This window comes from Ilyonectria robusta, assembly GCF_021365365.1.
Source record: "Ilyonectria robusta strain PMI_751 chromosome Unknown BGZ61scaffold_1, whole genome shotgun sequence".
NCBI lineage: Eukaryota > Fungi > Ascomycota > Sordariomycetes > Hypocreales > Nectriaceae > Ilyonectria > Ilyonectria robusta.
The window spans coordinates 3,946,481-3,961,420 of record NW_025764435.1 but is presented as its reverse complement, the minus strand read 5'-3'; the positions used below and the strand labels follow the sequence as shown (position 1 = coordinate 3,961,420).

The 14,940-nt window shown below is 52.6% G+C and overlaps 6 protein-coding genes across 6 annotated transcripts; 3 read left to right on the top strand and 3 right to left on the bottom strand.

Moving 5' to 3' along the window:
* Positions 1-110: 110 nt before the first annotated feature.
* On the bottom strand, positions 111-3,794 carry BGZ61DRAFT_378859 (NRDE-2, necessary for RNA interference-domain-containing protein). The gene is made up of 3 exons (XM_046242598.1): positions 1,277-3,794; positions 785-1,227; positions 111-734 (listed from the first exon to the last, which is right to left on the bottom strand). Exons 1-3 carry the CDS (start codon positions 3,584-3,586, stop codon positions 182-184), a joined length of 3,306 nt encoding a protein of 1,101 aa, XP_046112824.1. The 5' UTR covers positions 3,587-3,794; the 3' UTR covers positions 111-181.
* Positions 3,795-4,506: 712 nt separating this feature from the next.
* BGZ61DRAFT_471402 (uncharacterized protein) lies at positions 4,507-5,714 on the top strand (the record flags this gene model as incomplete). The annotated part of the gene is made up of 3 exons (XM_046248211.1): positions 4,507-4,623; positions 4,727-4,858; positions 4,923-5,714. The coding sequence occupies 3 exons, from the start codon at positions 4,507-4,509 to the stop codon at positions 5,712-5,714; spliced, it is 1,041 nt and encodes a 346-aa protein (XP_046112823.1).
* A 57-nt stretch (positions 5,715-5,771) lies between these two features.
* BGZ61DRAFT_408776 (Urb2/Npa2 family-domain-containing protein) lies at positions 5,772-10,106 on the bottom strand. Its single transcript, XM_046243199.1, has 3 exons — positions 9,990-10,106; positions 6,652-9,937; positions 5,772-6,600 (listed from the first exon to the last, which is right to left on the bottom strand). Exons 1-3 carry the CDS (start codon positions 10,038-10,040, stop codon positions 5,855-5,857), a joined length of 4,083 nt encoding a protein of 1,360 aa, XP_046112822.1. The 5' UTR covers positions 10,041-10,106; the 3' UTR covers positions 5,772-5,854.
* A 149-nt stretch (positions 10,107-10,255) lies between these two features.
* BGZ61DRAFT_439463 (uncharacterized protein) lies at positions 10,256-10,915 on the top strand. The gene is made up of 3 exons (XM_046244365.1): positions 10,256-10,323; positions 10,386-10,473; positions 10,539-10,915. Exons 2-3 carry the CDS (start codon positions 10,396-10,398, stop codon positions 10,731-10,733), a joined length of 273 nt encoding a protein of 90 aa, XP_046112821.1. The 5' UTR covers positions 10,256-10,323; positions 10,386-10,395; the 3' UTR covers positions 10,734-10,915.
* A 92-nt stretch (positions 10,916-11,007) lies between these two features.
* BGZ61DRAFT_471400 (uncharacterized protein) lies at positions 11,008-11,571 on the bottom strand (the record flags this gene model as incomplete). The annotated part of the gene is made up of 1 exon (XM_046248210.1): positions 11,008-11,571. The coding sequence occupies one exon, from the start codon at positions 11,569-11,571 to the stop codon at positions 11,008-11,010; it is 564 nt and encodes a 187-aa protein (XP_046112820.1).
* A 2,195-nt stretch (positions 11,572-13,766) lies between these two features.
* BGZ61DRAFT_471399 (uncharacterized protein) lies at positions 13,767-14,264 on the top strand (the record flags this gene model as incomplete). Its single annotated transcript, XM_046248209.1, has 1 exon — positions 13,767-14,264. The coding sequence occupies one exon, from the start codon at positions 13,767-13,769 to the stop codon at positions 14,262-14,264; it is 498 nt and encodes a 165-aa protein (XP_046112819.1).
* Positions 14,265-14,940: the final 676 nt, after the last annotated feature.

Below are 14,940 nucleotides of genomic sequence, written 5' to 3'. Positions count from 1 at the left end.
GGGCTTTCCCCGCTCACCGCATATTGCCCGTCAAGTGTTACTACTTCCATCAGGGAGAGCGATTCTGAACTTGGAACTTGAGGAAATCGGGCTCTAAAACCTAGAAAGAATTACCGATAGAACTGGCTTGTTATTAAAATTTTATCAAAGAATGGAACATGTACTCTAACATGGATTTCCATCATGCCAGATCCTTCTTCCCTCGCCTCTCCTTCCGTCTCTTGTCTAGAAACTCTTCCATATCCACATGAACCCTGAGACCCTTGGTCGTCATGGTATCAAACACACCCCTGAGCTCTGTGGACTCCATGTCCCGGCTCAGCGTGTAAAACGCCTCCATCATGACGTCCTTCGACCACGGACAGTGTCTTAGTGCTCGGAACAAGATGTCCTTTGCTTTGGCCCGGAGCTCCCTCTGCAAACCACAAAACTTGATGAATAAAACCCACACCGGTACGCTGGATTTGCACACGTCGCTTGTAACTGCATGCTCAAACGCCGCCTTTGTCGTGTTCACATTTCCTCGTTGTATCTCGTGCTGTATGGCAAACAATCTGCTGCTCACACAGTCTTGCCCCGGCACGAGGACCGTTTCATGAAGCAGTGTCCGTACCTCGTCAACCACACGAAGACTAGCATCAGCCCACTCGAAAAGAGACAGGAAGATGGTGTTACGAGGAAAGAACGCTATGAACTTGCCCAGCTGCTCAAGCATGTACGCTCTCCGAAAAGGCCTTTCGTCTGTTAGCTCGTCCCACTACCAAATCCATGTTCGGAGACTTACCCTCGAGTGGCGTTGAGATACAAAATCCTTGCGGCAAACTGCAGGTTTTTTTCATGGGCTTTAGATGATTCATATCCTCGCGACTTGAATTCCGCAGATTGAGAATGGATGGTCTCCATCGCAGCTGAAATATTACCTTGCGCGGCCGAGGAAGGTTCCGTGCAACCGTCCGCTCTTAGGTAGGCCAATAGAGCAAGGCACTCGGCATAGATAGAGGCGTCATCGAGGTTTCCAGTGATAAGCGAGTGAGCCAAGTTGGAAGAGAAGGTTTGCTGCGCCTTGAGCACCATTGTTTGTGAAACTTCGACATCCTCTGGCTTGGACCTCAACACTTCGTCCACTGACGAACATAGTCTCCTGATGGCTACGTTTTTGTGCCCAAGCTCAAGTTCCATCCAGGACCAAATTCGCCAGAGCAAGAACGCACTCGAACTTGGTAACTTCTATCACCAAAATTAGTACAGTCAGCTCCAGTGGAGATTTGTTGCTTACCGATGCAAGCTCAGTAGCAGAAGCAAGAACTTTGGTAGCAACCCCATGGTTGTTGTTCGAAAACTCGGCCAGGGCGTAAGCACCATACAGGCTAAGGTTAGTGGGATATTGCTTGAGGAGCGCCTTGGCTTGTTTCTTGACGCCGGCGCAGTCCTTAATTGAGCACAGCCCCAGATAATACTCGCCTAGACCCTCAATCCTGGCTGCATGAACAAGTTGCCTCGTGGCATTAATCACAAGTCCCAATTCAGGCTCGCTATTTTTGATGCTCTGAGACATATAAGTGAACCAATTAGTTCCGGCAAACAACACATCCAGCGAAGACGCAGCGTGGAGCCCCTCTTGGTCGAATGAAGGTGGCTTCCGTTTGATTTCCTCAGAGAGGCCGTCAATCCCAGTAGGTTTCTCGACTGTCAGCAACTCACTTCCAGGGGCTGGCCCCGCCAAGAACTGGTCGTGATATGCGCCTTCTGCCCACTCACCAGACTTAAAGGCTGGTGGTAACCGCATGAACACCAAGAATGCATCGAGAAGTTGCGGTACCAACTCTGCCAGAACACTACGGGGGATAACGAAGAGTAGTTGCTCAATATCAGAGAACATCACTACTCTGAACGGGTCATCTTCAGTGCCCTCATCCATGGTCCTTGCCGGGATCTTGGCTTTCTCAGCTCGGTTATGCTCGATGCTCGCCCAGACTTTGTAGTCGTCTCTAGATTGGCTTCTGAGATCACCTCCATCCTCAAGCGGCTCTGGCGGATCACCTATGCCACCAGCTTCCACGAACCTAGCCCAGCCCTGAGCATCAACCTCTCCGATCCTTGGGACCTCGCTCTCCCAGAAGTCGCGGAACTCAGCCAGGGCCTGGTCATACCCTTCCACCTCAGCGGGCCGGAAAATGTTGAGTTCCAAAACAGCTTGCCATGCAGCTACGGCAAGCTCCTTGTATCCCGAATCATGAATGAACCTAGTAGCTCTCAGGAAAATGTAGACGAGTTCACTAAACTTCTCCTCCATACCGTCCGATTCGGGCCGTCGGATAGTTTGATGAAGCCGGTCAAGGTGCATCCTCTTGATGTCATCATAGTGAAAGGTCGTAATATTGGACATGGCAAAGTTAAGGTGTGTCTTCCAGAGTGTAAAGCTCTTATCCTCGTCTTTAAGCAGCTCTGTCCACTTTTTTGAGGCAGCCTTGCTAGTCCACACCTTGATTCCCTCGTGCATCAGAGGCACCAGTACGCGCAGCCGGTCTTGGGGATCCGACACGTTCGACAAAGCAGACTCGAGCATAGAAAGCTTGATCTCAGCATAACTATGCACCTCGCCTTCCAAGGCCTTGTGATCGATGTCTTCACCTGCTCTCAAGAGGGCATCTTGATGATTTGCAAGCTCTAACCAAGCATCGATATCTTCTGGGTGGTCCTTGACTTGACGTGAAAGCTGGATCGACTTCCACTTGAGTGGGTTGCTCTGGTCCGCGTTGAACATTTCGGCAGCCGATTCGGAGTCGGAGTCCAGGTCGCTATCCGAGAACTGACGTGGCTTTGCCTTGCCTTCAATTGACCGGTAAGTGGGTTGTTGGTCATCTTCTGAGGATTCAGGGTCGGCTGGACCATGCTTCCGTTTCTTGGATGTCCTTAAGGGCAGGAAGTCCTCGTCGTCATCGGACTTCGCCTCTACCTCTTGCCTCCGGATCCTTCTGGGATTCGAGGTGACTCTCCAAGTCTTGGAGCGGAGGCCATCTCTATCCTTGAAAGCCGACGTCCCCTCGCCAGGCATGCGGAGACTGAATTGGTCTCTGGCCCCCTCGCGATGTATCACAAGGCGGCCTGTAGTCCCAAGGACTCTGCCGTATCCATAGCGGTAATAAGAGGGTATATGAGACTTGTCGATACCACCGTATTTGACTATTAAGGGATCGCCCTTGGTGTCAATGAAATAGAGCTTGGAGGTGGTGTCTTCCTCCCGTGTAGGTTTGACATTTGGTCCCTGCCGAACTGGCGTCTCTGATCGACTGGAGGGTTTGGAGTGTTCTTTTGGCCGATGATGAGAGTCGTGGCGATGGCTTCTGGAGTGATGGCGGTGGCGTTGGCTATCGGAGTGCCAGTTTTCAGACAGACGTGCCCTTTTCCGTCTCGCGTCTCGATCATTCCCGTCGTCTGCAGCACTGGCGCTCTCGGTGGGTTTCTCGGGGTCCTTTGGCTTAAAGGAGGAGAACCTCGGCGCCTTTAGCTCCCCAGGGGCCTCCTTGGTCTTGAAAGACGCGAATTTGGGAACCGTCAACCGGTTACCCTCATCTTTGGCGGACATGACGGCAGTGATACGACGCTTATTGAGGACGCAGGGATTTCCTCATGACGGTTTCACGCGACACGCTGGGGACTTTTGTCGCCTCACGATCAGGTTCAGTTGTGTGACATGGCCAGTCTCGTCCGAATAAGCGAACAGATGGAAGCTTCGCCTTGGGTTTGAAGCTGCGTGGTTGGGTGAGAGCCGTGGTCGCTATGATTTGTTGTAGTTCATGGTGGTCGCCTTGCGTCTTAGGCGTGCTGGTGACCGTGATTAGGCGGTGTTACAGTGCGCTTTATCTAGGGCCACTGTATTTCACACTGGCTTGGAACGAGCAACTCTCTGCCGCACAGCTTCATAACCCCACGGCTTGAATTTCAGATTGGCGAATAGAAGAATTTACCCCTTTAAGTGATAGACCTGGGATCTTTTTTCGGTGACTTTTTCAGTTATATAAACAGTGATCATGTGAGGCACCTGCATAGTAAGCCAGCAGGTCCCCATCCCCCCCAATATCAGAGCCAGGTCTGCCAGCCAACCACTATACTTCAGCGTCCGCGACCCCCTGAGACTGAGCTTACGTCCCGCTCCAGTTTGTGTGCTGACCGCATGTGATATCATCCAATTGGACAGCACCATGTTGGATGTGGTTTCTGCAATGTCTGCATCTTGTCCAAAATACGAGAATTAAGTATAATTAAATAAAATAATCACTAAAAGCAAGGGGAGGGGGTTTCTATTGCCTTGAAATGTTGCATGCCCTCAACGGCTGTCAGACCTACGTAGTGATGCTGCAACCAGCTCTTGCAGGGGACGACACGCCATCACTAGTTCCCTTGCGGGCGGTGGTGCGGTAACTTCCGGGGGGCAGCGCCTCTGAATTAATTTAATCCTTGACCATCCTCCCCTCGGTCATGCTTACCCTCCATCTTGCTCCCACCATGGAATTGACGTGGCAGACCAGTTTGTCTCTTCTTGCTATTGCACTTGCAACCCTCGTCTTTGGCTCTGTAATCATGGGTTTCTTCGGTGGTAACCAGATGCCCGTTGACGGCAAGGTGCGTCCACTCCCTATCCCCAGATGACGCTGGTCCGCATCGACCTCGAGAGACACCCCGCCAACTCTCCTGTGAGAACTTCGTCGCTAATGGACATCTCTAGACCGTCCTGATCACCGGTGCCTCGGAAGGCATGGGCCTCAACGTTGCCCAGCAGCTCGCCGCCAAGGGCGCCAACATCATCCTCGTCTCCCGCAACGTCGGCAAGCTCGAGAGCGCCGTCACCGCCGTCAAGGTCCGTCTCCGCCCCATGCCACTCACCTCTCTTGTCGTTCCTTGCTGATCAGATCAATCTCCAGGCCGCCGCCAAGAACCCCAGTACCCAGCGCTTCCACTACATCTCCGCCGACGTCTCCAAAGCCGACTATGCCGGCCCCCTCATCGCCGAAGCCATCGCCTGGAACGGAGGCCGTTCCCCCGATATCGTATGGTGCATCGCTGGCGCCTCGTTCCCAGAGCTCTTTGTCGATATGGACATGTCCTCACTGCGCCATCAAATGGACATCAACTTCTATGGTACCGCCGAAATGTCACACGCCATCCTCCGCGAGTGGCTCGCACCTGAAGCCCCCATTGAGAAGCAACCGAAGCACCTTATTATGACATCGAGCGTCGTCGCCTTTTATTCCATCCCTGGATACGCTCCCTACGCCCCGGGCAAGTGGGCCATCCGTGGCCTTGCCGATACCATTTCCCAGGAAGTCATGATGTACCCTCAGAATGTCAAGGTCCATGTCGTTTACCCGGGCACGATCCTCTCTCCCGGCTATATCCAAGAGAACCTCACCAAGCCGGAAATCACAAATATCATCGAGGAGACTGACACTAAGCAGGAGCCTGAAGTTGTTGCCAGGAACGCCATCAAGGGCCTCGAGAATGGAGATTACTTTGTCACTGTGGCCTTCCTCGGAACGTTGATGAAGTGGGGTGTCATGGGCGGTTCGTTCCGCAACAATTGGGTGCTGGACTTCCTCGGTGCATGGCTCGTCCAGATCGTCTGGATCTTCGTCCAGCCTGACATCCATGGCAAGATCAGGAAGTTTGGCAAGAAGCACGGTCATCCCAGTACATACAAGAAACAGAGTGCTTGATGCTCTCCTCCCAAAGAATGGGTCGTTGCTTAATTTCAAGATAACGTAAATATTTAATACCTTTGCTCAAATCCAGTCTATTTTCCATGGTTCTCCGCCATTGGGTATTCCTATCCTGTCTACATCTATATCGTAGAGGCTTACACGCCACTCCACTTCCCAAACTTGGTATACCTCTTGTACATTTCCCGCAGAATCGCACGCCCGCTCCCATCCATGCCATCGTTCAAAATCTTCCTTACTTCGGGTGGCGTAATATCAAACACAGAGTTCATGGCCGGCTCCAGTGCCTCCCTCACCAGCCGGGGCACATCCGCCTCTAGCTGTAGCTTGACATACTGCATCAGCACCAGGTACATATCTCGTCCAGCAGAACGCTTGGCCGCATCTGTTGCTGAGTCCAGGGCGTTCTGGTGCTGGGAGCGTGAGACAGCGCTAGCAGTCGGTTCGCAGATAAGTGTGACGAGTCGCGCGTAGAGGTGTGCTTTGGACTCCTGGATTGGTTGCTCTTTCACGTCAGAGACACCTTGGCTGACGACCAGGTTGCGCAGGAGGGCTTGCATTGTTGTCAAGAGCAGGTGGTGATGACCCTCAAGTCGGAGTCTGTGTTTCTTGATGATGGCCTCGACGAGCTTGCACAACCACGCGTACGGTACAGATGCTTGACTGGCCTTCTCGGGCGAGCTAAGATCACAGACAGTGCTGAGAGTGAACTCAACGTTCCACTGGGTCATGGACTGTGGCTTCTTTTCGAGAATCGTGTAGAGGATCCTGCAGATTCGGGTAGAGACGGACGGTATCTTCACCGACAGGAGCGCCGAGGTCAACTCGCCATGCACATTGGCTAGCCCAAAGGTGTCGCCTTTGCCTTCCAAGTCGGAGCATTCTATTTCTTGTAAGCTAGAAGTCGAGGGGTTTGTGGGCAGACTCTTCTTACCTATCAATTGGTTCACGACCGTTTGGATGGCCGATGCTTGGCCATTTGTATCAGAACCCTCGACGAATGCTGCCACTAGATCTTGCAGGTATAGTACTTTGGTAGCTGTTTCCATATCTCGAGTGATAGATGCGACATTGCTCGTGAGGAGGGGCTCTCGGAACTTTGAAGGCAGGTCATCCAGGCTATGGAAGGTCGTTGGCCGAGCCTCTTCCATCAGCGAAGAGAAGTATGTCCTGAGGAATGTCTGCATCTTCCAACCTCGTATATCGCCAGCAACCATGGCTGAGTGGCTTCGCTTCTCGGCCTTTCGAACATCGGATTGCTTTAATTTTGATACTTCAATCAGGGAATCGAGCGCCTCGGCAGCATTTACTGCAGCCAGAAGTCGAAGGTCCGCAATCACGTTGTGACCTTCATACGCCTTCTTCTCTGTCATAAAGTACCCAGTAGCAGTCATGACACATCTTCCCAACATCTCCTTCGCACTCTCCGGGAGCGAAGCCAAGTTAGGATGGCTTCTGAAATTCGGTGATTTCGTTGCCTCGACAGCTAACGCTTTGAGCAGCATTAGACGGAAAGGGGACAAGTCCCCAGCATTGTCACAGTCTGAGATGAATTCCCGGCTCTCCTCAAAGTACTTGAGACTTCGGTCCTCAATATGGTCCGCCATTTGTCGTATCGTAGCTGAAGCCATTGAAAAGAAGGCCTCGATCAAGTCGCTCAAAGTTCCATCATCGGTTGAGGTTGAAGAAGAAAGATCCGACATCGCATCCGCCACTTCGACGTTGTCGGAGAATCGCATCTCCTCGTAAAAGGTTGGTCGGCCTGTGAGTTTTGTTGAGAGGCCTAGAATCAACTTCCATCCCTCCACGGGCACCCGCTTTTTGGTATTCGCTCGGTGCTTGTTCAGAAGTGACATGATGCGCTCTCGCTGCGGGCGGGTAAAGGCATCTGTTGGGATGGCACTCAACGCCCGAATCCACGTCTGGCTGCCCTCGGCGGGCCAGCGCTTTTCCTTCCCGTCTTCCTCTAGCGCCTTTGCCAAGCGATCAATAAGGTCGCCGATGACTTTGGCGTCGTTCAAATTGTTCTCGTTGCTAAGCAGGCTTCCCCATATTTCTTTGATCTGTCCAATCTGACCATTGGAGACCTCCAGTGTATTCTCCAACGCCTTTGGAAAGGCCCCCTTGCTGCCGTAAAGCAATCGATTAAGGCGGCTAGAACCACGCAAGAACCAGGCCAGGTAGTGCTGGAGAGCTGCTTCTTCCAGATACCCAGGTTCTGCACCGGGCTCAAGATATGAAGTCACATCCTTGTCTTCCATGGCACTCGAGGTGATCAATTCCAGGGCCAATCGGGCTGTGAAGTCATCAACTAGTTTGGTGGGTTCATTGACATGCTCGTCATCCGGGCTCATGGAGGTCCAAGCCTGGCAACAACACTTGAAAGCTTCGAAAGTTTCTCGGGAGGCAATGGGCGCGTCAGTCAGAATCTTAGACAACTGCTTCTTGACAGCCTTCCATATTTTGAGCCTATCGACGGGGACAACCCAAGACAGCGTCTTCGATACAACACCCCACTTGAGTGCCGTCAAGTTTGATGAAGATTTTGACACTTGACTGACCAAGTCGAAAAATCTGTTGCCGACAGCATCACTGTACGTCTCAGTCCGAATTCCTTGAGCAATAGAATTCAGGAAAAGGCAGAGAGCTCTGGAATGAGACGTCTCGGTTTCAGCCCACTTGAGGACCTCAATGAGCTGTTGTGAGGACATCTCCTTTTCAATCAAAGCATTGAAGTCGTCTTTGCCGTATTGATTGGCCCCAACAAGGAGCCAGGGTGAAGCTGGTTTGGACTTTTGCTTCTCGACCTTGCAGAGCTGCTGGAACCACAGTTTCAAGAAATTGGGGAAATCTCGCCCAGTTCGGAATCCTTGAACGATAGCCCCAATTACCCTCGACACCGCCTCAGCCTCGGCCTCAGTAAGATTTGCCACTGTGCTCCGCTCGCACACTTCCTTGAGCAGACTTGCGCCGTCTTCGGACAGTTGGAAAACATCGGGATCGCAGGTTGAAATGTCAGCCACGAGACGCCAGTTAGTGCTGTCTTTGTGCAGGGCATACTCGCGACAAACAGCCCGAAGGTCGTCGTTATCGACAGGCATGGTCTGCTGAGCGGCCCGTCCCAGAATGGTCTGGATGAGATTGTCCCGGTCGTCCCGTTCCCGAATCGAGGTTTCGACTGCTTTAAACACCCGCTTCATCCAATCTCCGTTTCCTTTCCGTAGTCTCCCTTCACCAAGATAGTCCGTGACGCCAGATGTGAGGAAGTACAGCGCAGGTGCGGTAACGCTGATATTTATCTTCGAGACTTCGAGGATTGTGGTGACGACTTCGAAATCCTGTCGGGTGATGAACAAGGCGCGGGCAGGACGTATCAAATTGCGGTACATGAACTTCTGAATATCCGCCGACCACTTTATCCGAAGCGACTCGCGAATACTGAAATCTTGTGTCTCCGAAATTCTTTCCAGTTTGCTAATAATTGCTGCCGAGGGGCTGAACAAATGAGTAGCGACCTCCAGAGCGTCGCTGCCACCTTGAAGATGAAGGTCCCAGATGGATGAAACAGTGTCAACCCAAGTCTCTCGTCCTTCGGCGTGGTCAAAGCTGTCGCCAGTCAAGGCTACATCGCACAGCGAGAGCGCCAGAGAGACCAACGCCGCAGCTTCGGCCGCTGTGGAACAAAACAGAGACCGGATGTGTTCAGCGCCGATCCTATCGTGAGACGACTGTGTGGCTGTAGAATCGAGTCTGCCCAGCAAGCGCTTGAGGGCATGAAAGACGGCATCACCAGCCATTAGGCAACCCTCAGAGTCCTTCAGTTCTTCAAGAGCATAACCCTTTGCCACGGATCTCTTTCTCTTTGTTGACGTTGCTGAAGGCGAATCCGTGGAAGGCTGGGAAATATCCTTCAATGTCTGCTGAAGCACCGCAATAAATCGTCGGTCGGCCAAAGACTTGGCTAGCGAGAAGAGTGGGATTCGTTGGAAGACGCATTCCAGGATTGTCCAGGTCAGAGGCCATCTCCTCATTGTCTCAGCTTCCTTTGATGAGCCGTTCATCGACTTCAGCAACCATCTTAGGCTACTTTCCTCTGCCGCGTGAAATTGGCCATCCGCTGACGCGACCAATTTCTTCCATAATTTTTCAAGATTTTCTCCGTTTGCTCCCGGGCCAGACTGGTCGAGACCTCTCACAGTCTTGATGAGATCCGTCTTATCCTGTCACGTGTAAGCCTTGCTGCGGGAGGACTGCGCCATCATTATCACTTACCTCATGCTGGGGGATCTCCTCAATAGAATCATCCGCCATGGTCACATCCATAGCGGCCAAATCCTTCCGAAAATGTGTCGCTGAAAGAAATAACAGACGGGATGTCTTTTAGTCTTGAGTCTGCAATGCGCCCCACGACTTTTCGCAGCGACGGCCAAAATTTCCAATATTCTGCCGTAGCGCTAGTCCACTCCCGGACGCCCCACCTCACCGCCTTCGGACGTTCAACAGTGGCTCTGCCGATTATTCCTCGTGAAGCTTGACATCACGCCTATCCGAAGTCAAGCTCGCCGTAGCTCCATCTCTCGCTCTCCCATCCGATTTCCGCCTCCACGTATGCCAATTCCTCCCGTCACTCTCGGATTGCGCCATTGGAACTAACGCGCCCATGTCCAGTACACCCACAATGGCTGAAGCTCCCGTCACTCGCACTCCCCCGAGCGCCATTTCCCGGCCCCTCAGCGAGTCGCTACTCAACGAGAAGGTATTGATCGAACCACGGAATACGCAGTGCACGGCAAGCTGAAGGAGACGCTAATTGATGTCTAGTGGGACCGCTGCCTCTCCAACCTCCTCGTCAAGTCGACCCTCGGCCTTGGATTCGGTGTTGTTTTCTCTGTCCTTTTGTTCAAGCGAAGGGCGTGGCCCGCATTTGTCGGCGTCGGATTCGGTGCTGGACGAGCCTACGAGGAGTGCAACTTCAGCCTCAAGCAGGCTGCGCGAGACCTGAAGAGACAGGCATAAATTGGATTATTGAAGGGTGGCGGATATGACGGGGACAAGGAAGACTTTCGCTGTATGAACAACGGTATGCAGGATGGCGAAGAGTTAGAAGGCGAAACAACGAGGCTGCGCCGCAGGCCTCCAGATGAGCCAGTGTCAGAGTAGGACGATTCTCAGATTCAATAGAGGTATCATGTACAACATCCCAAGTCCCTCTATCAGGATATCCTGGACATCCACCGTGATAATTACACGGTTCCATGGGTCCTCTGCAGCCCGGCTGCTCGGGGCCATCTCAATGCTGGGCCTCTAAGTCACTGCTCGTCGCATTTTCCGCGGTCCGGCTGATTCTCATTCGTGGTCCACCTAACTCATCCTCCCGTCCCGTTGCCGACAGGGGAGAGTCAATCAACTCGCAACAACTGCCACAGGCAGTGTCTTGGTCAGAGCTATCCCCTGATGGGACCAGTGTACTGTCCATGCTGAACCTTTGTAGCTGATCAGAGATGCTGGAGTCGTTTTGCTGCTGCCCAGGGGAAGTGAAACTGAAGTGCAGGTTTCTTAGCTCCTGCTTGAATTCTTCCGCCAGGGACCGACTCCCGCGTCGAACGCTGCTGATGAATGTATTGTCGCAGTCATGGTAGGGTTCTATCGGTCCACGGTCTTGTGGCTCGTTGTATGCGCCTCCCCAGGCCGTCCAGCGTTGTCCATTCTCGGTATCCTGGGCTGCCGCGGGAGGCCTGAGACCAACACCCAAGAGAATCAAAATTCCCAAGACTGATACCAGAACCAAAATTCCCGCCGCAATGAGGACTATTTCCAATCTGTTCGCCTCGAGGGATCGGTGGCCGTCGGGCATGCTGCGTTCGGGAACGTACGGAATGTGGAGGTCGAGGTCTCGTGCTCGTCGGTGAAAGTCCCTTGCTTAGGTGTTGGCACTAGGTTGAGGTTGAAGGGATCGAATTCCTTCGATCAATACACGGTGTTAAATCAGAGGCAAGGTCGAAGTTGTTTGCTAGTTGAGTGGTACACGAGCTTCTCCGCATGCGATCGAGGTAGCAAGAAACTTGTAGCAGTGAGTCCAACAAAGGAGCGAGTATCAGAGTCTCAAGTCATTCTTTAGGAGGTTCGAGGATAAATCAAATCAAATCTTATAATTCGTGAGTGGGTTGGTGCTTTTCGCATGGTCGACCTGGAGCCGAATGTCAGGAGGGCGACCGCCAGGCATGTCTAGCAGTGGAAGGTACAATGTGTCGTAACAACGCACAAGCAACATCCAACTAACTGTACAATCACTTGCATTCCCTCCTTCCTACCTACTTTTGAGAGTACTGGGACACTTTTAAGCACCCATTGGAGCCTTAGAAGAGGCGATATCAACAGCTGGCATCTCGCATATCCATACCCAGGTTGCCCAATTTAGTAACACGCTCGCAAAAATGCCTCCTCCGCAACCCATCTTCCTCTTGTGCATTCATCCATTCATGTCAAATAAGTCAGTCATCGATAGCTCCGACTTTACCCGGTGTGACTTGGAACAACAGCATCTTGTGTGCTCCCAACATTCGCTCGTTGCTTCCTGCACTGATGCTCGCAGTCATGTTCAACTCCACATTCGTACATGTCCCCTCTCGCAAAAGACACAATTTATTTCCTTCAATGTTCTTCCCTGATTCCACCTCCGCCCGCCCGTAGCAAACCATTCAAGTGCTATCACACGTTAGAAAAGGCACCAACGACAACGTCACCCTTTCTCGGGATGTGAGATTCGCACAAGGCAACCGAGGAAGCACATTGCGGATGGTTAGAGAAACGGCCAGTTTTCAATTTTAGACTATCTAAGCGCAAATAAACCTGACAATGTTCTATCCCTTCCTTCCATCCTCCTCTCTATCAAATTTTCTCCTTTCCGTCGCGTTGAAGCGAACCGTCCCCTCTACTCTACTCTCCTTCCACATATTTCTCTACCCTCTTTCCCTCCTCTCATCTCCATCGATAGCCCGTCAGCACCCTACCTGAACTTGTGGTGCAGGGTGCGTGGAATTTGTCCGACAGTGAACTTTTACTTTCCATAAGCTTGAAGACGCGTCAGCAATACTCCAATCGGGGAGTCACCGTTCCTGTGGCGGCACATGCCACTGCGGGTGAAAGAAGATACACGACAGGGTTGGTTCCACTTCATTTCGGAAGGGCACTCCTTGCTAGGTGGGGAGGATCAGAGACTTACTTGGATCGATAGGGAAGTCCTTTTTAGGGCCATTGTTCCCAGGGTCGGATCCCGTCGTAGCGCTGCTGCTCCCAGAGTCCTTGGTAGCGCAGACAGGGTGGCGGGTGAAGGCGTCCATGACTTGGATGAATCGAGAATCTCTCGGAGAAAGAAATGAAGAAGCAGGGTAGATGGTTGTTAAAGCTTCGAGAGGGTTTCAAGTTCAATATGTTGACGATCTTGCAGAGCGAGTAGACTGTGAAGGAGAAGGGTTTCAACCGGTTGTGTTGTAGAGGCTTGGGGAGTTTGGATCTTCTCCGAGGACACTTCAAGCCTTTATACTTTGAACATCGTTCACAAATCTGCTGTCAGCGTCCGAACCCGAAACGAGGGCACAGCTGTGCGATCAACATTGAGGGATGGTGATAGTGGCTTCGCATGCCTTACGGCGTCACAAATGCTACTGATTACAGAACTTATCCGACCCGGCGTTGCTCAGAGTGGTCCGCTTCGTAGGATGTCGTCGTCAGCTCGGTGTGTGAATAGCAACCGCTGCCATTGCTGCAAGTCGCCGACTTCAAAGACGCCTGGCCGCATAGTTGGGCCAGAATAGGATGAAGTAACAACACGCCTCATAGGATGAGGGAAGTCGGTCATTGTGACAGGTGAGTTGCACCGCCGAACTGTTTGTGCCATTGACCAACAATGTCAGCCTCAGATGGAAGCTGGCTGTGTCTTACTTGTGCTTTCGGCCCCGTCAGCGTGGTGGACGAATCGAGCGCTTGAAATTCAGGGCGAACTGTAACAAGAGGTGCGATACAAAGGCAACAGAGTTTCGGGCCTGCGAGATGCGCCGAAACGCCGAAGCGTTCGTCGAAGCGCCGGCCAAGAGCTACAGCCCATCCAGAGACTCTCAAAGAGGCCGTTCAGTTAATCAACGGTGCGGTAACACGCACACTACCTCTATGTGTATCTTGAGCACGCAGCATCGGTTCCGTAGTCCTGTTCCTCGGGTCCGGGCGACTAAACTCAACGACACAATTGAGAGTGACTTCGGCCAGGGGCATGAACAAGACGGCCTCCCGCCCGTCACGTACGAGCCCAGCCACTCGGCGGGTTGCCCAAAGGTCCACGAGAATAAGCCCATCCCGTCCCACAAGGCAACAAGGGAACAAGGCATGCTGAGTGCTACAGGATCAGACACGAGAGCGACGTCGTCTTCTCAACATAGCTCGCACCTGCACAACACGCCAGGGGCCGACGGGTTTAAGGGCGCACAAGGTTCTTTAGAGACGGCCCCAGTGGTCAATTGCCGACAAACGGCCGGTAGTCAGGTACTAAGCTGAGAGGTCCTGGGGACGCGGCATGTAGGGGGCCCTGCGCGGATCAGCGAGACAGGCTGCATCTCGCCGTAGAAGACGATGTAACACGACTTGGCAGGGACTCCGTTGCTCTGGCACGCATTTGACCGAAAACCAAGTAGATGATTTCGTTGTCGGTTGATTAGCCGTGCGGAAAATGTGTGAAGAAGAGAAAAGGAGAGGCAAGACTAGCCGTGATCCACTGCTGAGAAATAGGCACGGTTGTTGGTTCGTGTCACGTGGGATGCCACCTGTGTCACCTGTCACCAGCCTCCCGGCGCCGCTATAAATTTCTGCAAAGTTCTCCTTCTTCCACACTTGACAACACCCTTTTGCTTCTGTCTTCAGTGGCAGCCACAAACACCACAGGGATTTTCTCGCTTCGGCATTCCAATGCGTCTTGGTGACATGGCAGAAGGCATCGCCGAACCGGAGCAGTGCTCCGCATGTGGTTCGCATGGTTCCGATTGACATTTGAGTCGGAAACCGTCGCGTTGTTCAGCTGCCCGCCAATACGCCATCATGCGAAGCACAACACCTGTCGGCACTGTGTGGTATGTCGCTGCTGCGGAAACGGCCTCGACCCCTTCACATGTGATGCCGCATCATCTTGCAACAGGGGCATAGCATCCTTGCCCCGATCATCCTTAACTCCGATGGC